Source organism: Pleurodeles waltl, chromosome 6 (assembly GCF_031143425.1).
Source record: "Pleurodeles waltl isolate 20211129_DDA chromosome 6, aPleWal1.hap1.20221129, whole genome shotgun sequence".
Classification (NCBI taxonomy): domain Eukaryota; kingdom Metazoa; phylum Chordata; class Amphibia; order Caudata; family Salamandridae; genus Pleurodeles; species Pleurodeles waltl.
Genome location: NC_090445.1, coordinates 1,051,473,226 through 1,051,494,983, shown reverse-complemented (window position 1 = coordinate 1,051,494,983; position 21,758 = coordinate 1,051,473,226). Strand labels below are relative to the sequence as shown.

The 21,758-nt window shown below is 41.8% G+C and overlaps 1 protein-coding gene across 4 annotated transcripts in view; it reads left to right on the top strand.

Moving 5' to 3' along the window:
* The window catches only part of CHD5 (chromodomain helicase DNA binding protein 5), a 981,350-nt gene that overhangs the window by 412,342 nt on the left and 547,250 nt on the right, over positions 1-21,758 (top strand). For all 4 annotated transcript variants that reach the window (XM_069239999.1, XM_069239998.1, XM_069239997.1 and 1 more), the window contains exons 10-11: positions 4,014-4,217; positions 8,091-8,302. In XM_069239999.1, the coding sequence (XP_069096100.1) occupies positions 4,014-4,217; positions 8,091-8,302 (416 nt within the window). The remainder of the gene's footprint in view (positions 1-4,013; positions 4,218-8,090; positions 8,303-21,758) is intronic.

Genomic DNA, 21,758 nt, shown 5'->3' with positions numbered 1-21,758 from the left:
TCACCACGCCCCGCCCTCCTCCGCTGGAGCAACATCACCGACAATGAGACCCACAACATCATGGCAACCATCCACTCAGGAGCGCCCACCAACCCCTGCCCTCACCACATCTTCAACAAAGCCAGTAACATCATCGCACCCAAACTCCGGCATACCATCAACCACTCCTTCGAAACTGCCACCTTCCCAGAGAGTTGGAAACACGCCGAGATCAAACCTCTTCTGAAGAAACCCACCGCCAACACAACAGATCTCAAGAACTACCGTCCCATCTCCCTGCCCACCTTTCCGGCGCAAGTCATCAAGTTAGCAGTCAACAAACAACTCACCGCCTTCCTGTAAGCCAACAACATCCTGGACCCCCCTCAATCAGGATTCAGAAGCAACCATAGCACCGAGACTGTCCTCCTCGCCACCACAGACGACATCCGCAGCCTCCTCAACCAAGGCGAAACTGTCTCCCTCATCCTCCTGGACCCTTCTGCCACCTTTGATACAGTCTCACATGACACGCTACGCATCCGTCTCCAAGACGCCAGCATCCAAGACTCAGCTCTGCAATGGCTGTCCTCGTTCCTCACCGGCAGAACACAGAAGGTCCAACTCCCCACTTTCTCTCCGAAGCCAACAAGATCAGCTGCGGCGTCCCCCAAGAATCCTCGCTGAGTCCCACCCTCTTCAACCTCTACATGACCACACTGGTCGCCATCGGCAGAAGCCACGCACTCAACATCGTCTCCTACACCGAGAGTCTCCCTCACCAACAACCCGACCACCACCAAGAGCAATCTCCACGAAGGAATGAAAGCAGTCGCCACCTGGCTGAAAGACAGTTGCCTCAAACAGAACTCGGACAAAATAGACGTCCTCATCCTCGGCTCCGCACCCTCAACCTGGAACGATTCCTGGTGGCCCACTGCCCTCGGAAACGCCCCCACCGACCACACCTGCAACCTCGGCGTCATCTTAGACTCATCGCTTTCAATGGACTGACAAGTGAGCGCCGTCTCATCATGTTGCTTCCACACCCTGCACATGCTTTGTAAAATCTACCAGTGGATCCCTACCAAAGCCAGAAGAACAGTCACACAGGCCCTTGTCAGCAGCCGCTTCAACTACGGCAATGCACTCCTCGCCGGAACCACCTCTAAGACCTGAAAAAGACTACAACGAATCCAGAACGCCTCAACAAGAGATTCACCTTCAAGCTCCTGACCCACACCTACAAGGCCCTACACAATGTCAGACCAGCCCTAGCCAACGTTCCCCACATCCGGAAAACCACAGCCGGAGGAAGATTCTTCTCCGCCAAGACCTGGAATACTCTCCCCATCAACCTCGGGCAATCCCCCACCTTGTCATAGTTCAGGAAGGACCTCAGGACCTGGCTCTTCGACTTATCTGCAGCATCCCCCCCCCCCCCCCAGCCTAGCACCTTGAGACCCTCACGGGTGAGTAGCCATGCTTTACAAATCCCTGATTGATTGATAAATGCTATTGGTCACAACATAAAGAGGTTCTCTAAGGGAGAGAAATCATACTGAAAAACATGGATAGGAATTAGTTGCATTTTCATCCAAAATAAGCAGGTCCTATGCATACATGTGTGCAGTGCTTATATCACAAAATTAATGTTACATGCCTTCTGTTCTGAGCCTGTGCTTGTGGTTACAAAAATGGCCTGGGAATGTGGATTGTGAAAACTTTGCCTACCTGTAAACATTTTTTAAAACAAACGTTCTTGTGGAAGAATTGTCACTACTTTTGCTAAAGGTGATTTTTGCCAACATTTCTAGCCATAAATCTAATTTGGTTTGGTTTTTTCCAAGATGTTTTGTAGAACCTTTGATAATTTCAAGAAGCTTGGCAAGTTTAAATGAAAACTGTACAACGTTTATGGACAAAAATAAATCAAACTACACTCCACTACAAAAGATTTCTCCATAGTGTGCATAGTTCATGTTGTGCACCAGTCTTTTTTAACTTGGTGTACCAGGGAGGCAAAGATGTACAAAATACAGAATTTATATAGAATAGGTTATATGAACATAAATTTGTATTTATTACCTTCAGATAGTTTTTAGCTGTCTGTTGCTGAAGGCCTATTGTCAGCAGTATCCGTACTTCAAGTGGGCTTTGACTCGGCCCACTGCTTATCACTGGTTGGCTTTCTTATCAATCTCATTTGCTTGCATCTTAGTTGATAGCCTCTCTTCTTCATGTGTTTTTTCCTTCCCTGGAGGATCATTGTTTTGCCATCTTTTTGAGTGGATAACCTATATCCTTCCACTGCTCACATTCAATAATTCAGGGAACTTCTTTTATTTTTTGCCTTTAAGACTCCATGAGAGGGCACGGCCTTTCTTGCTCTCTCCCCTGGGTGCTGCTTCTCCACTTTATATCCCTGTGTGCCACCTGCAAACTCTCCAGGGTGTCCCCCATGTGCGTCCATTGCTTCCCTTATCTTGTTTTTGTTAAATTTGCCACTCGATGCATCTATTTTCCCCTGCCCACTCTCTGGGAGACTGTAGCATCATGATGCATATGTGTGTCTGTGTGATTACTCATGCGTGCATACACTTCATCAAACGTTGTTTTCTTTTTTTGCCAGTGCTGTTCATCATCAGCAAGCATGTTTTTTCTTCTAGGCAATGCTGAACAGCACTGGCCAAAAACGTTAGCAAATCCAATAGATCTGAATTGGCAAAGCCAAAAGATGAGATGTACTGGCTTTGCCAGTTTGTGCTGTAGTAATGTTCTTATCATTTTCACATGGGAGTACTCAACAATTCACATTTTATTTCTATTTCATAGTAGTGGGCAATGTCAATGAGTTGTCACTTAACACGTTTTACAGTCATTACTGATCAACACGAGATAAAATGTACTTTTGTCAAGATTGGTTGTAATGCTGCTTCATATTCAACCTGTATTCCAATGCCACCAGATGTATAGCACATACCAACCAGCCCCAGGAAAGTTGATGAAAAGATCCCTTAAGAAAGTATTTGGCAACACAGACATGACAGCATTCCAACTCTGGTGTCTGACACTGGAGGTAATGCCACCAGATGTATAGCATATACCAACCAGCCCCAGGAAAGTTGATGAAAAGATCCCTTAAGAAAGTATTAGGCAACACAGACATGACAGCATTCCAACTCTGGTGTCTGACACTGGAGGTAACACTTCAATGTGAACACCGTACCATTTTTTACATGCAAACTTCAATTATGCATTTTCATTTTTCAGTCTGTCACCGCTGACAGTATCTCTAGATTTTATCCTGGCTCACATCTCTAAGTCATTACCTATCATCAGAAAAGCTGAAATTTACCTTTGTCAAATTGCCTTTTTTTATTTAGGTACATATTCACATTCTATCCACATAATACCGGAAGCAGCCTGCCCTCTGAAAGCCGGTAAAAAGTATTTTGATTGAGAGTGGTTGATAAAGCTCTCACAAGACAGCACTCGAAAGTATCAAAGTGATTGTAAAACTGAAATTGATTAAGCAGTTTTTGACCTGAATAAAGACTAAAACTCGTGTCAGCAGATTACCCATAGAGATTCTCCTCATTGACAATGATAAAAATTGAAAATGTGATTTTGAAGATTACATATACCAGCATGTACTGGCTTAATCATTTAGAGCCTGATTCACAAAGGGCCTCTGCTGCAGTCGCTGAGCAGAGCCTCCACAGTGGGGACAAAATCTCCACAATGAATTCTCATCACAGAGATTCTGCCCACCGGTGGAGACTCCACAACGACTGCAGGGCCTATGCCACGAGTGCAGAGGCCCTTTGTAAATTAGGCCCATTAAGTGTAAACTAATGTAAAGGACTTTGAGTAATGTCAGATATTAGTGCAATTGTCTACTTCAAGAAACTGTAATAATGTTAAAAGATTGCAAAAAGGTGTGCAAAAATTATGCGAATTTACCTAAAATAAACCTTTTGACTAACTGTATTGTCTGAGACTTTGTTGTGCTATTACTTTTATATCACCAGTGCCCACCCTTAAAAGGAAAAGTCCAGCGAATCCTACATTGGGCCTGGAGGCAGCCATCCATTCCATTTCCCTCTGTGCCGCCTGCTGAAATTGAACCCATTGGCACTCCTCCCAAGCCCCTGGAGGGCATCCCGGAGAGGGAGTTTTTTGTGAAATGGGCTGGTTTGTCATATTGGCACAGTTCATGGGTCAAAGAGCTACAGGTATGTTTGCTATTGCCTACCAATATACACCGAATAAAATTGTGTGTATATATAACATAATGTAATGTAGTAACTCTATATGTTTATGTTAATAATTCAAATTTATTTTTGGTAACACGTTCCAGAACACACTATACATACATAAAATCAATGTAATTGCACTCAAGTAAAAATCACTTAAATAACAGAATCCAATTCCATAACTAGAATTTGATCCTTCAATTGTTAGCTGAGTATGAAGACATTTCGCTAAAGCTTTCTATCTGCTGGAGACTTACCCATTAGCATCCCACCACTGTGGAATTCACTGCAGCAGGTGCAGGTGCAGATGTTGAATGTTATAAAATGACAGAGGAGAGAAGCAGGGTGGGGCATATCGTTCCCCAAGAAAAACAAAGTATGGTGCCGGCATCTGGGGAAGGGGGCATTGTCTGGCTGGTATTTGCCCACTCACTATAGGGGGAGGAGAAGGAACACACCCAGCAGCAACTAATCACAGGGCTAGGTGCTTCTGTGCTCTGGTTCATGACTGTTAATTTTTCCAAGTCCCAAGGTCTAAGTGTGCATGTGCTGGGCAAGCTCTTGCTCGCCCTCAAGGCACAAGCCAGCCATATGACATCAGGTTGGTGGGAAAGGCATTTTCTAGCATCAAGGAAAGGTTTTTCCTGGGAGCATTTAATACAATGACCCAAGGTGGGGTTAGAATCTCAGCAGCATCAAAATGGAAAGGGACGGGACGGGCCAATACAGATAAAAGTGGAGTGGGTGGCAACCAGGTGGAGCTAGTTTGATTCCATGCTCCACCTACTTTACACTGTAGGTGCTGGAAGTACGGGTCTGGCGAGATACCTAGTAGCCACTCCAAACAGCCTGCTGGAATGGTGAGACTTTCTTTGTTTTGCCTGTGGCAGTCTTTAGGACCTAGAACTCAGGATTTCTAAACAGACATTTTTAAACAGTGACAGGAATTTACCAGACTGCAGAGAGGTCCAGAATCATAAAAATCACAGTAACCCGTCTCGGGCTCACCTCTTACAAGACGTTAGTGCTGGTTCAGAGTCATATTTCAGGCTCACCTTAGGAGCATTTGTCAAAATTAAATATTCAGTCAGATTCCAGGCTCATCACCCGATGTTACTGGTGGATCAGTCTGTGACATTCAAGCACACCTCTGACAAGCAAAGAAGGTCAAAAGGTGAAGTCACATAACAGGCTGACTTGTCTAAGATCTGAAGAGTTCAGGGGTTGTTCCTGTGCAAGAGGTGCTGCCGTGCAACTGACTCTATCCCAGTGATACCAGCTTTAGATCTGGCCAGTGCTCCTCAGCAATCTACTGGTTGTAATGCCTATGGTAGCACGAGACTCACTGATCTGCCTTTTGCTCAGCACTAGTGAACAACATTAGTGCATGTTTGTGTACTTACAGAGTGTGACTAGCAACGGAGTGCTGTGCAAGAGAGGACGGTCTCTCTCCGTTTTCATGCTGTGTAATTGCCTACGTTCAGGCCAGCCTTTCTCTTTGTATATGTGAGTGTGTGTTATAAATGTGTGTGAATGTGTAGCTTTTTTATGTGTGTGCATACATTGTTGTGTTTGTGTGGGCCTTCCCTTATTTATGTTTGTGTTACTTTGTCTGAATGTCATTTATATGTGTATACCTGGGTCTAAGTGTAGTTTGTGTATGTGTTTGCAGATGACAGTGTATATTTGCATGCATGTTTTGTATACATGGTGTTGTTACTTTATGTCCCTTTTGTCTTCGTGTCTGTATGTGATTGTGTGGGTGTGTCTGTTTTTGAGAGCTTATGTAATCTTGATTGTCTCTTTTGAGTATCTGCATGTCTGTCTGTGCACACAGCTATGCTTAGCACTGCTTGGCCAGCTGCCTTATTCTTTCACTGTGTATATTCTGTTTTGCCTTTTTGTGTACTTGTGTGTGCTTACATTTGTTTAGTCACGCTTCTGTAAATTCTTTGTGTATCGTGTTTAGAAGTGTGTGGCTGACTGCCCCGCCCTTTGTGCATAAGGGGATTCATCTTTAAGTGTGCTTGTGTGTGTTAATATTTGTTTATTGATGACCCATTAGTGACCTTTTTTGGGAAATTCTTGGGAACATCACTGACATCTTTTTCCCATTCAAATATCTCCCACTAATCCATTAATGGTGGGCAAGCTCTCTCAATATTCTCTGTTACAATTTGAGGAAGAAATTTACGCCCCACCAGTTTAAAAATTCCCTAGCCGCTTCTGGGAAGGGGTACATCTGGAAAAAAACGAAAGAATGAAATGGGGCACATAGTTTTTTTTTTTAAAAAGCAGGCACAGGACCTGACAGCGGGAGTCTTGGGACTGTATGGAAGCAAGTGGGCAACTGCATTTGGCTTGGGAACACAGACAAATATACTTATTCACCCAGGCACCAAACAGCAATTCAGAAATCAATGTCTAAGGCCCTTCATTCTTCCTCCCATCCAAAATTTTCCATGAAATCATTAAATGAAATAGATACGGACATTGGGAATGAGGTTCCAATTTGAAACACGACATATGGGGTTATAAGAAAACGTGACCCCTTGTTCCCCTTGGAGAAAAGACTGGGGGGATTTTACTCGATGATATCAATTTGTGGTTTGAGATAACGGGCAAATTGAAAGAAGTGGGACATTTTCGAGGAGAGGAAGAATTACACTCTCTCTCTCGTACAAGCCATGATTGGGAATTCACATTGAGACAATCAGTGTCATATACATGCCCTCGATGTTTTAAATGTTTATGGGAGACTAGATCACTCTCCTGACGGAAGTGGTGATAAAGTTGTGAAGGCTACCAGAACACGTCAACACATTTGTGATACTGTATTCTCAGGGACAAGCTATAATTAGACTGTGAGACAGAAGGAACTGTCATTGAGCATGTTGATGACATTTGCGGATCAGTAGTATTATTGTAGACAATTGTTAAGTGTCTTTATGTGTCTCCTGAATGTTTATGTTCTTTTAAGAAATTAGGGCCCATATTTATACTTTTTTAGCTCCTCATTTGCATCATTTTTTGACACAAAAGTGGCGCAAACGTACGAAATACTGTACAATTGTATTTTGTAAGTTTGTGCCGCTTTTGCATCAAAAAGCGGCGCAAATGCGGCGCTAAAAAAAGTATAAATATGGGCCTAGGTGACTTTATTAAAGGGATGAATTATTTTGAAGTAGGGTTTTCTGGACTGGAACATTGTGGGGGGTTTAAAGGTGTGCTTTACTGTATCATTGATATATTTATATTAAAGAGAAGTATATTTTTGTATCCCCTGTTTATCACTGGTCATTGAGAGTGCGAGAGGATGGTATAACAGGATTGCATGATTATGGTGGTTGCACTGATGTGAAATTACTGTTGCATGTGATGTGTAGAACCAAGGGGAATTTTGGTGGATATTAGAAACTATACAAAAAATCCGTCACCTTGTGAGGGGCCCTTTCTCTGGTTTTTCGAGTCCAGTACATTCTTCTCAGATTACACCATTACAATTATCGTCATCAGAGCCTGTTCATTGAAAGTATTTATTTCTGAATTTCGTATTGTGAGTTACATGCTGTGAGAGTTGGTACTGTCACTTTCCTTGCAAAAATACATAAACCTGGGAACCATTTTTGATGCGGAGGCAAACAAAATGTGAGGCCAAATGAATTCATATCTAGACAATGTGTATAAGAGAATTAAAGAGCATGTATTGGCATTGTAGTCTAAGAAAGAGCCCCTGAGGAGATTAAAGCTATTTTAAACTGTTCACTCTTGCACGTCATCTTAAATTGGATTTCATAATGTTGTTGATGGACCAATTTGCATTACTTTTAAAACTTTGCCTTTTCTCTTTAGCTGGAGCTGTACCACACAGTGATGTTTCGAAACTACCAAAGAAAGAATGACATGGATGACCCTCCACCTTTTGACTATGGGTCAGGTGATGAGGAAAGCAAATGTGAAAAGAGGAAGAGCAAAGACCCAGAGTATGCAAAGATGGAGGAGAAATACTATCGTTATGGCATTAAACCTGAGTGGATGATGATTCACAGGATAATGAACCACAGGTAAGAAGACAGTGGAGAAAAGCAACATCCTACATGGAACCATATCAAGGGTGTACACAACTCTGGTTAATTGTTCGACTGATTGATAAATAATTTGGTTAGTTGGCTAGTTTTTATCTACTCGATTATGCATGGTATCAATATATCTACTGATTAACTGATCAGTGAGTGTGTGAGTGAATCAACTGGTTGGATACTTGTTCTGTGAATTGGTTAAGAGATTGCTTGGCTAGCTGGTGAGTTGACTAGTAATTAGTTGGTTTGACTGATTGGCTTGCTTACTGCGGGCTAATTAGTTGATTGAGTTGATGGTTATTGAGTAGTTTTGGTAGGTGGTAGCGTGGTTATTTCATTGCATAGAGTTATTGGAAATGGAGTTATTGTTTTGTTGGTTGACCATTCAATAATCTTGAATTTATCACTACCTGTCTCGAATATTATCTACAGTGTACTGTTGCTCTTTAGCTATTTTTTGCCATAGAAGTACCAGTAGCATTTATAACACACAAAGACGCATTTATATGAAAAAAAATATGTTTTCATTCACATCCAAGCAGACTTCATTTAAGAACCATTTTAACTTATCTTTTGATGCTTCAAAAAGAAACAGTCGTATTTATGAAATATTTAGTTATTTAAATATTTTATTTGGCTTTATAGCACATGCAATTTGAAGAAATGAATCCAAACTTTGTGTTCTGAAAGCTGGACGTTTCCAGCTCACCTATAGTTAAACGTGGCTTGCAAGGTGTAAACAGCAAACAGTACCATGTGCCTCCCTCACTGATTGGACTCTAAGAGCTGATTGATATGTGGAGTCTTCCACACAAAATGGCAGATGTCATGTTCGCCAACCCTGCATTCTTTTGTCCCATTTAGAGGGGAGGGAACCACAAGGTTTCAGGCTGGTTCCACTGCTGGAAACCCTTGGCGTGTCTGATAAAGGATAACTGTGACAACGTGGATTATTAGTTGAGGTGGATAGTAGTCCACCACAGGTAATAATTCTTGTTAGGTCCAGTAGTGGTTGTATTAACCTGAATCAACCCATGGTAGCTATGCCACAGAGCAGACAGGCTTATGTTAAGAGTATGTGTAAAGCATTTAGATGTACAAAAGCAGCTATAAAAAGTTGAAAACACAAAATAATACAAAAATCCCACTCCAATTTATACAAATAGAAAATATCAAACAACAATGAACAAAATGTCACCAAAATGACAAAAATCCAATAAGGGGAACCGGAGATATACATTTTTTAAACTTAAAATACAAATATCAATAAACAGCACAATCCGCCAACCACAGGCAACTGGTCGTGCTAGAGCAAGACAAGGATAAGTTTTCAGAATCAGCCGCAATGAAGCACAGTTCGGATACAAGGACCAGGTTAGTCAGCTTGTAAGTTATAGTTTCTTAACATAAGTATAACTATAACTGCTGAATTTCTTTGGTTTTGTGTGCGTAAAATCTGAAACTCACTATAACGCCCATGTAACCTTTGTTTTTGTGTGAATATATAGGTTGAGAAAGGCGGAGACGCCGAAACGCGTTCCTGTTTGTTTGTATTAAACCTTAGATCTGCACATTCACGGAGTGCCGGTTGCCTTATTAAAAAATAAGGTTGTGTTTATATATATATATATATATATATATATATATATATATATATTCACACAAAAAACAAAGGATACATGGACGTTATATATATGTAATGTGTATTAGTAAAACTTTGAACATTTGAATTTGAATGTGTATGGCTACCATGGAAACAATTCCAGTGCCATTTATGGGCTAATGTTGAGTTGAGAGGAGAAATATCCCTAAAGGGGATACCATTTGGTCAGTCACAAATAAAGGGGGGGATGTGCACTGGCAGTGCTGGATTACCAAATAGGCAAAGTAGGCACTGGCCTATGGGCCCCACTCCTTCTAGGGGTCCCTGCGACAAAGCATCAAAATAATATTGAGTTGATCTAGAAAGAAAATTACAATCAAGCTTTCTTAAATTGTTTCCAGAAGATAGAAAAAATGAATCAACTCAAAGAAACAAAACTTTACATTAAAGCCTCTATAGTGAAAGTAATGTATTAATGTAATGTACCCATTAACAATTTAAAATACAGAAACTATAGACATAAGATTCACATAACAGTTTGTCTCTTAAAAGCTCATCTGCCAGCTTATAAAAAAGTTGGTGCAAACTATTTACCTGTAATGTTTAGTTCTGCTTAATAAAATTGGTTTATTAAAATTTTTGGTTAGTAAAAATAACGTATTAGGAGACAATTTGCAGGGAGGGAGGCGAAATTTCGATGTAATCTGACAATGTGCACATGGGCCTCCTCATTTGTTTCTACAGAGCAATTCCAGCTGTTAAAAGCAAGAACTCCTGGGAGGAAATCAGCCCACATTGCGAAAAAAAGGGTCAGTAATTCTAGTAGTAAATGTTAGTCCCGATTTCAGGCCCCGGAACTCAGAATTGAACAGTTTTAGAGAGTAATAAACCAGCCGAAATCAGTGGTCCAGGTTTTGGTAATTCAGTTTCCTTTCAGCGCGATCCTCGCAATCTTCCCTTTAGTTTATATTCAATGTCATTTAATATCGTCATTTTCACTTATGGTTCATTACACAATCGTTCCGAGGACACAAATGTTAGTCATTAATCTGCAGTCTTTTAAAAACATACAATTTACAAACCAGAACAAGGTAAAAACAAAATTACGAGGCATTAATGTAAATATGTGTGACTGAGTTCAACATTGACCAACCATTAATCTCCTGATTCTCTACTCCTATCATGTAGTATTTCAACTGATAGTGAAGAGGTGGGACACTCTCTTTAGTTAATTGAAACAATCAGCCAGTTTCCATAAGTGGCGTTCTCTGAGGTGTATAGTATGTGGTTGTTTTTTTTATTTCGTTAGAATTGCAATGTACTACCCTATGCATTTTTACTTGGATCGCCGCGATGTAATAAAAGCGCAATGGATTACCTGTCCTGCGGAGCCGACTAGATTTGCTGCATGCTCCAGGAAACACTTAATTATTTCCAGCTTTCCAGGAGCATTACAAGCCCTGGGGAGCAAGTGTGAGATTAAAAAAGCATGCAGATGGAAAATTGGTCACCTGTCTTTTTTGTGTTCAAAAGATGAGTTTTGTTCACTGAAAGGAATATGTAAAATGTTCCTTATGGGTGTAGTTTCCGGGACGTATGCTTATTTACGCAATTAATAACTGTAACCACAAAAAAACTTGTCACCTGAGCTCCGGTTTCTCAAATATTCCTATTTTACAGAGTGCAGTAGGCTAGATGGATGGAAGATGCCACGAGGAGACTCTATATATGCATGTATGATGGTGTCGCAGGCGATGTTTTTAATAAGCACGTGCAAGTTTATAATGTGTTTTTTAAACGTGTGCTTTTTACAGTCCTCAAAAACTGAGCCCCTCTACCCACTGCCTTAGTGTAAAAGTCATGATTAATATGCATTGGACGCCAGAGCAATTGAGGAAATGATGTATTTGACGGTGAGGTGTCCTCTGAATCATTTGGTTATGCATTCTAATAAATCTCTGTCACAATCGTTTCCATAGCAAAGTGCTGCTTGAGTACTCGTGACCCCTATATGCTGGTGCTGAGAAATAAGCAATATTTTCAGGGCAATTGAAGAAATGGCTTGAGATGCAAGAGTGGGGAATATGTAATAGGATCTAGTAGAGATATTAATAATATTTCCAAAGTAGCGCACGTCCCTTGACTATGTGGCGCTGTGGCTTGTAAGGGCTTAGTTACCACGAAGCCCACAGACTCAGAACTTGGGCCCATATTTATACTTTTTTTGCGCCGCATTTGTGTCACTTTTTGATGCAAAAGTGGCGCAAACCTACTAAATACAACTACATTTTGTAAGTTTGCGTCAAAAAATTAGGCAAATGTGGCGCAAAAAAAGTATAAATATGGGCCTTGGTGTTCATTTGAGCTTCATAATCAAGGCTACATGTTATCACACAATATAGTCACTGGCGTAATGAAAAATTATGGGGGCTGTAAAGTTTACATCCACACGTTGTATAGTATAAAAGATGTATTGTAGGTTGAAACATCAAATGTACAGAGTGGAGAAGTCTGCGACCTGCCTTGCCTAAGGTTCCACTTCCACGTAGAAATCTGGAACACCAAGAGTAGCAGAATCCAAGAAATGCTACTACAACAATAGACTTGACAGCAACAAGACACCTAATAAAATATAACACAGAATAACACCTTTGCCAAACACAACACTACTTCCCTCTTATGATACAGCATATGCATTAAAATAAATGTCCGAGCAGTAGAACTAATATGAATATACAAGTGAAAAAATGTAACCACAGCACTCAATAAACGATCACAATACATGTAGTTTTAGATATTTTTTCGAAATCATTAAATTCCGAACCAGTCCTTCTTGAAAGTTAAATTCTTCTTTATTGTGAACCTGCAATTTCATTCGTTTTGAAACAGTCCTTCATGTTCATTTGCTCATCGAAAGCCAACACGTGTTTCGTCACTATTGTGACTTTCTCAAGGCATGAAAAAGTAGTATGGTGCACCCATCCGTAATGTTGCTCGTTCAATTATTGGAACAACTGTACTTAGCACTTAATAATCACTCCAAGGAAATCCATATATTAGCTTATCTAGGTTGTCAGTGAGATGGATAGATTTCAATAATTTTCAATAGTTCATGGTTGCATATAGTAGTGACAATTCAGCGGACCATGATAAGTCCTAACTGTCAAGAAAGTCCTCGGGCTGAGTCTCCGAGTCGTCTGGATCTCCACCAATGAACTCCACCAATGAACTATTGAAAATTATTGAAATTTATCCACCTCACTGACTTCCTAGAGAAGATAATATATGGATTTCCTTGGAGTGATTACTAAATGCTAAATACAATTTTTCCATAGCCTAGATAGTTCACTGACTGGACTGTGAATTTGCATTTAGAAAACTCAACAGTTAATCCCTTCTCTTCTAGAATAACAAAAACACCCACCAGTGTTTTATCGTAATCCTGTCCCTCTTTAACAAAAATCAGAATGTCCTCCTGTAATCAGCTTACATTCTTGTGTTTCCTGAACAGTTAATATATGAGCCTTTGAAATATGACAGCAGCCAATGCCAGCCCAAACTGCATTCTTTTATATTGAAAACACACTGTCGGAGTGATGAAGGCTACATACAGCTTACTCTCTTCACTTAATTGAATCTGGTGGTATGCTACCGAGAGGTCGATAGTGGAGACCCACATGACATCTTTGACTAATGCTAATAACTCTGAAAGTTTCAGAAGATGGAATTTATCCACCACTATTTTGTTATTCAAGTGACAAAGGACAATACATAACCTGATCCAGCAGTTACCATGTCTCCCTATTACTACTGGCGAAATCCATTCCGAGTATTCAATAGGTTGTATAATGTCAGCATTAACCAGTTTTTCCAACTCCTTTTCCACCTCCTCTCTCAGTAGTATCAGTAGTATCTTTATGTACCTTGGGACAGGCATCAGTTTTCAATACAATGGGATGTTCAAAATCACTTAGCTTCACCATTTTATCACTGAACACTCTGGGCAATCTTTTTAGCATTTCTGCACCAATGGTTTCACTTTCATTCATAATCATGACAGGTTTAGGACTATAGGGTTCAAAATGATATCCAAGTCAACCTGATCCCTCCATCCTAACACAGAGGGATCCTTTTTTGCAATGTACAACTTCCCACAGGATTCCCTGTCCTTGAACCTGAATTCTGAGAGTCTTATCTTACCATAGCGATTATTTCTCCTGAAAGCTCTTCAGGATGTATATCGGGTTCCAATATCTTGCCCCCTAATCTCCTGGCAAACTTGGTTTCCCATATATCTTCATTCACAATTGTATATGGGGACCCTGAATCCACATACAGTTGTACTATCACACCCCCAATAGTCATTAAACACAAAGGATTATTTTTGTCACTTCCTAAGTTTGTCATTAATGATTAAAATGAATAGCTCCTTAGACTCAAAGTCCTGAACAAGATTTTCAGAATCATAATGCATGACTTTCCTAATTTTCCTATCTTCATCACTAGAGCTTCTATCACCTATAACCTTCACCTTGAACCCTTTCTTTTTCTTATAAACCTTAGCAAAATGGCCAATTACCCCACATGCCGAGCATTTCTGTTTGGCTGCAGGGCAAAAGTTACTGGACGCTAAATGTGATCCGCTATCACAATGATTACATCTAAGGCCTTCTTCTTAGTAGGTTCATTGGGTCACTGGGATATCATGCACTGACCCACTCTTCTTCTGGCACACCAATGAAAATGTTGCCACTGCGGATTTCAAGGCAGCACATTTTGTGATATAGGTCATAAATCCTGTAAGGAGGTGTGGATTCCTACGACTCTTTTGAGTGATGAAAACTATCTTAGCTTCTATGACTGTTCAGAAAAGACATTGTAAAATGTACTATAGTCCAGAAAGTAAAAGTGAAGGGGCTGTATATTTGATAATGCATTCCATAGTATTAATACAAATATATTGATATTTCAGCTATGAGTATAGGTTTAGAAGTTATAAGACTACTTTCTCACCACTCTTCATGTAGTAAGTTATTCAGACAATCATCTTAATGTTTTTATTCCTTTTAGCATGTTCTGTATTGATTCTTAAGAATAAACTCCATTTTCAATTTTAGGAGGATCACAAAGCATAGATTGCATGGATATTTTTAAAATGTATCAGTATCATAGAAGACCTTAGAAAAAGCTAAAATTTATATTATTAAAGCTCATGCAAATGTTATACAAATAGGTGACAATCTGACGATAAAGTCTGCTTGAAGTGGCAAATGCAGCTGAAAACTCCTAGAAGGCATTACAAGCTTTTAGGCAGGAAAATGCTAGCTTTCTAAAAGTGGCATTCTCAAAATTGTAATCTAAAATTTGACTTTACCATTAAAGAGAATATATAAATTCCAATTCATTTTAGTCCAAATATGATATTCCTATTTGCTCCCAAGCAAACATTAGCACTTATTAAATGTAATACAATAATCTACTGTTTTCCAGTGGGACAGACAGGCCTTAAAGTATTCACAAACACATTTAGGAGATTTGCACTACCAGGACATGTAAAACATAAACCCACCTGTCCTGCTTTCTAAATATAATGCACCCTGACCGATGGGCCTTTAGGGCCTACCTTAGGGGTGATTTATGTGTATTAAAAAGGAAGGCTTAGGCCTGGCAAAAAGTTTATTTTACCAGGGCGAACTGACAGTTTAAAACTGTACTACAGGTGGCACTGGAAGGCCTGAGACATGGTTTTAAAGTGCTACTTTAAGGAGTGGCACAATGAGTGATGCAGGCCTACTAAAAGCATTTAATTTACAGGCCCTGGGAACAAGTAGTACCAGTTTACTAGGGACTTACAAGCAAATTAACTGTGCCAACCAGATGTAAGACAATTTTACCATGATTAAAGATGAGAACACATGCATTTTAGCACTGGTTAGCAGAGTTAAAGTGCATATAGTCCTAATGCCAACATAAACTATTTCAGAAAACAGGACGAGTGAAGGCAAAACATTTTGGAATGACCCTGCAAAGAGGGCCAGGTCTGACAGTGGTCCTTCAAACCTCGAAGGGTGACTTGATGACCTAGAGTCATGCAAATATAGAAACTCCCACCTTTTAGTCCACAATGCTAATATCACCTGTGTGCCATCATCATGTTTGAGATGCAGCAACATGGCAAAAATCCACCAGAAGCAGGTGATTCCTTCCTTACTTCTTCCCATACTGTTTCTGTCCTCCTCACAACAAGTGCTTTGTTTAAGCAGTACTTTGAATACTAAGGGCACAATGTACTAACATTCAGTCTCAAACAGGGATGTGCAATTTGACCACCAAGTTGTTTGCAAGTGGGTATGCGTTTTCCGAAGCCACCTATGCCTAAAAGTCTGTATCGCAAACTGTTTATAAAGTGGGGCTCACCAAATGACCTACCTAGCGAGCACTAATTAGGCAGGTTACAATTTACAATACACTGAGTATGATTCTGAATTCATGAATGGTGACTTGGAAGGAACGGCAGACCACCATCCTTGCATTGACTTTCCCAAATGAGTAACAATTTGTGAAAAGCAGCACATGTCAATTAAAATGTTTCCTATTTGGGAACATATGAAAGGAGCATGCATTTATCCCTTGGACCACTGTGACTCCCACCAAGGCTGCCCAACATGATTTCCAAATGGGAAGTTTGTCCCCCTGGGAACAGTTTCGCTTTTGTGAATCAGTTACCACTCCTTCAGAGGTGTGAGTAATTTTTCAATGTCCACAACTACAATTGCAGTCACAATGCTTTGATAAATTCTTTTCTGAATCACAGGTAAGAAGGGATCCCCTTTCATGCTTCCTTCTTAGTGCGATTCCTATTGATTGCAAGTCAGCAGTGCTTATCCAAGTCAGCTTACTACATGGCTCAACACTATTTTGTGGTAGCAAACCCAGTGTTTGTTTGAGTCAATATTTTAAACTCCACAATGGTTTAATATATCAGGCCTAACTCATTCTAGGGATTTTTAAACAGGGTCAGAATGAGAACAATACTCAGGTGAAGTGGACATGTTGTTTGACAAGGTTAAACAAGGTAGAACATGGCACCATTCTAGTAAATTACCAGAAACTTCAATGGACAGCGCTACTTGATTTTTTTTCCACTTCCATATAACTCTGTCCGTTCCTGATAATATGGCCTATGTCTTGCTGCTAACTACAGCATGTCCTGTCCATTCCTCCTGTAAGTGCTGTTGAATCTTAGTGAGCAAACACGTGGCATTAGAGAGGAGAGTGCAGGCTACTCGCTGCTCCAATTAATCAAATTCCAGCCACCATTTATATGCCAGGCCCAAAACATATCCCTGTGAAAAGGCCTTCTGTCTCAAAGCAGCAACACAGCCTCCAGTCACACAAACTGGCTGCCTTGCCACTGATACAACACTGCTGACACCATGGTGGTGCCAGGCTACTCAGGGCAAAAGTCGCTGGTGCATGTGGGTAGAGCGCATCCACCTACTATTTTTACAGGGTGAATGCCATCCACCCTGCCAAGAAATTGGGCCCCACTAAAATATGCTGAACTTGTCTTGCTGTAAGTTTCAGACACAGGGACTCATTCAGCAATGCCTGCACATTGTCTGCTTTCATTCCGAGCAGCAACATGCAGGCAGCGAGGGGGTCTTTGTTATTTTAAATTCCAGCTTGGTTCAAAAGGCCAAAGTTAAGGAGACATCAGGCCTTCTTTCATTCGACTATCCTGCCTTGGAGTTATATGGAGCTTCACACCTAAATGTAAATGTAATAGAGGGGATACAAAGGCACACAGTTTTTTATTACTTAACAAGTACCAAGACAAGCATGGTTGTGTTTTTGTTAATGCCATGTATTTTAAAGATATGCCTTCACTGTAAGAATATCATGTGTGTTTGTCTGTCCCAGTATTTAGACAAATAACAATTTTCATCCCGATAATTTCTTTTATGGTGCTACTCATCCTAATGCAGGGTGTCAGAGCACTTTACGTTATTACACAGAAACATAGGTTGACAATAAATCAGATAAATATGTTATATAAGTGAGGGTTACAAGGTACATCTTCATAGCTCACTATGGTCTTTGAAAAGGATTACAGTGTATGGACTGCAAGAAACAAAATGATCTCTGTGTTAAAAGCAGTAACCCACTTACCTGTCTACATTAAATAAAAATCATCTGCATGTTACATGATTTGTGTAGCAGGAGCTACGTTAACTCTCTTTGTTACTTTGACTAGACAAAACACAGCTCTCTCCAGCAAATGTTTAACCTTCAGAGTTATCTGACCATTGTTATTATTCCCTGATATTTACTGGGCACACAAAGATCTCTGCAGCAGGACCCTTAACTCCATAAGATATTGTAAAATGCAGAACTTGCAACCAATTGAGCAGAACATTTTTACTGCCACATTTCTCTTTGTTGCCAATTCCTTTGCGCTGGAGTTTGTAGAAAATAAATGTATAAGTTGAGGCTTAGATTGCATCAGTGTTGTCGCTTTTTTCGCACACCCCAAAGCAAAATCTCATTTGTTAAATCTCATAATGTGCTTAATGTGCTTTTTTGTAAATAAATTTTATTGGTTTTGATAACAAACAGATTAGTCTCAACAAGACTGTATTGTTTCATTATATATGGTAATGTTATAGTATTGAAGCAGAAGCTTGTAATTCTCAGTCTTGTCAAAACAACTCCCACCCCCTCAACTATTCCTGAGTTGGAAATTGTGATCCCTAGAGTGTTGTTTGGTACGTCAGGTCATTCGGTTCCCAGTGTGTGTAGTAAGTTGACATCTTGGCTTAGATGACGATCAGTGGAGGTGACTGTAGTGTTATGAGTAGGGAAGTGCTATGACAGACGAAGGTGAAGTGGTGAGGGGTTATGGAGATGGCCCTCTGGGAGGGAGGAAACTGGGAGGTCCTTTGCGAGGAGGAAGCAGGGTTTTTCAGGAAGTCTACTATTGCTCTTCAGGTGCAGGCAATATTTAGGGTACCTACCCCGCACCACGCCTCTCTCAGAAGGAGTGTCCCTTTGTAATCTGCCCATTTTTCCAGACCCAAGCACCTGGTTGTCAATCAGGGGTTCAGCCGGTACTTCCAATGTCAGGTAAGCTCTCATTTGGCTAATATCAGGCTTACATCTTGAAATTTGCTGGTCACTTTCGCTTTAGATGTATGGGGGAACCATGTAATAAACACTAGCCGGGGGATAGGGGGACTTCTCTGCCCGTTACATCAACCAGAGTACTGGTAATTCCTGTAGGAAGTTGGCTCTGTATGTGCTATTTCAAAGTAAGGAATAGCATGCACAGAGTCCAAGGGTTCCCCTTAGAGGTAAAATAGTGGTAAAAATAGATAATACTAATGCTCTATTTTGTGGTAGTGTGGTCGAGCAGTAGGCTTATCCAAGGAGTAGTGTTAAGCATTTGTTGTACATACACATAGACAATAAATGAGGTACACACACTCAGAGACAAATCCAGCCAATAGGTTTTTATATAGAAAAATATCTTTTCTTAGTTTATTTTAAGAACCACAGGTTCAAATTCTACATGTAATATCTCATTCGAAAGGTATTGCAGGTAAGTACTTTAGGAACTTCAAATCATCAAAATTGCATGTATACTTTTCAAGTTATTCACAAATAGCTGTTTTAAAAGTGGACACAGTGCAATTTTCACAGTTCCTGGGGGAGGTAAGTTTTTGTTAGTTTTACCAGGTAAGTACGACACTTACAGGGTTCAGTTCTTGGTCCAAGGTAGCCCACCGTTGGGGGTTCAGAGCAACCCCAAAGTCACCACACCAGCAGCTCAGGGCCGGTCAGGTGCAGAGTTCAAAGTGGTGCCCAAAACACATAGGCTAGAATGGAGAGAAGGGGGTGCCCCGGTTCCGGTCTGCTTGCAGGTAAGTACCCGCGTCTTCGGAGGGCAGACCAGGGGGGTTTTGTAGGGCACCGGGGGGGACACAAGCCCACACAGAAATTTCACCCTCAGCAGCGCGGGGGCGGCCGGGTGCAGTGTAGGAACAGGCGTCGGGTTCGCAATGTTAGTCTATGAGAGATCTCGGGATCTCTTCAGCGCTGCAGGCAGGCAAGGGGGGGGTTCCTCGGGGAAACCTCCACTTGGGCAAGGGAGAGGGACTCCTGGGGGTCACTTCTCCAGTGAAAGTCCGGTCCTTCAGGTCCTGGGGGCTGCGGGTGCAGGGTCTCTCCCAGGTGTCGGGACTTGGGATTCAAAGAGTCGCGGTCAGGGGAAGCCTCGGGATTCCCTCTGCAGGCGGCGCTGTGGGGGCTCAGGGGGGACAGGTTTTTGTACTCACAGTCTTAGAGTAGTCCTGGGGTCCCTCCTGAGGTGTTGGATCGCCACCAGCCGAGTCGGGGTCGCCGGGTGCAGTGTGGCAAGTCTCACGCTTCTTGCGGGGAGCTTGCAGGGTTCTTTAAAGCTGCTGGAAACAAAGTTGCAGCTTTTCTTGGAGCAGGTCCGCTGTCCTCGGGAGTTTCTTGTCTTTTCGAAGCAGGGGCAGTCCTCAGAGGATGTCGAGGTCGCTGGTCCCTTTGGAAGGCGTCGCTGGAGCAGGATCTTTGGAAGGCAGGAGACAGGCCGGTGAGTTTCTGGAGCCAAGGCAGTTGTCGTCTTCTGGTCTTCCTCTGCAGGGGTTTTCAGCTAGGCAGTCCTTCTTCTTGTAGTTGCAGGAATCTAATCTTCTAGGGTTCAGGGTAGCCCTTAAATACTAAATTTAAGGGCGTGTTTAGGTCTGGGGGGTTAGTAGCCAATGGCTACTAGCCCTGAGGGTGGGTACACCCTCTTTGTGCCTCCTCCCAAGGGGAGGGGGTCACAATCCTAACCCTATTGGGGGAATCCTCCATCTGCAAGATGGAGGATTTCTAAAAGTCAGAGTCACCTCAGCTCAGGACACCTTAGGGGCTGTCCTGACTGGCCAGTGACTCCTCCTTGTTTTTCTCATTATTTTCTCCGGCCTTGCCGCCAAAAGTGGGGTCTGGCCGGAGGGGGCGGGCAACTCCACTAGCTGGAGTGTCCTGCTGGGTTGGCACAAAGGAGGTGAACCCTTGAGGCTCACCGCCAGGTGTGACAATTCCTGCCTGGGGGAGGTGTTAGCATCTCCACCCAGTGCAGGCTTTGTTACTGGCCTCAGAGTGACAAAGGCACTCTCCCCATGGGGCCAGCAACATGTCTCGGTTTGTGGCAGGCTGCTAAAACTAGTCAGCCTACACAGGTAGTCGGTTAAGTTTCAGGGGGCACCTCTAAGGTGCCCTCTGGGGTGTATTTTACAATAAAATGTACACTGGCATCAGTGTGCATTTATTGTGCTGAGAAGTTTGATACCAAACTTCCCAGTTTTCAGTGTAGCCATTATGGTGCTGTGGAGTTCGTGTTTGACAGGCTCCCAGACCATATACTCTTCTGGCTACCCTGCACTTACAATGTCTAAGGTTTTGTTTAGACACTGTAGGGGTACCATGCTCATGCACTGGTACCCTCACCTATGGTATAGTGCACCCTGCCTTAGGGCTGGAAGGCCTGCTAGAGGGGTGTCTTACCTATACTGCATAGGCAGTGAGAGGCTGGCATGGCACCCTGAGGGGAGTGCCATGTCGACTTACTCATTTTGTTCTCACTAGCACACACAGGCTTGTAAGCAGTGTGTCTGTGCTGAGTGAGGGGTCTCTAGGGTGGCATAAGACATGCTGCAGCCCTTAGAGACCTTTCTTGGCATCAGGGCCCTTGGTACTAGAAGTACCAGTTACAAGGGACTTATCTGAATGCCAGGGTGTGCCAATTGTGGATACAATGGTACATTT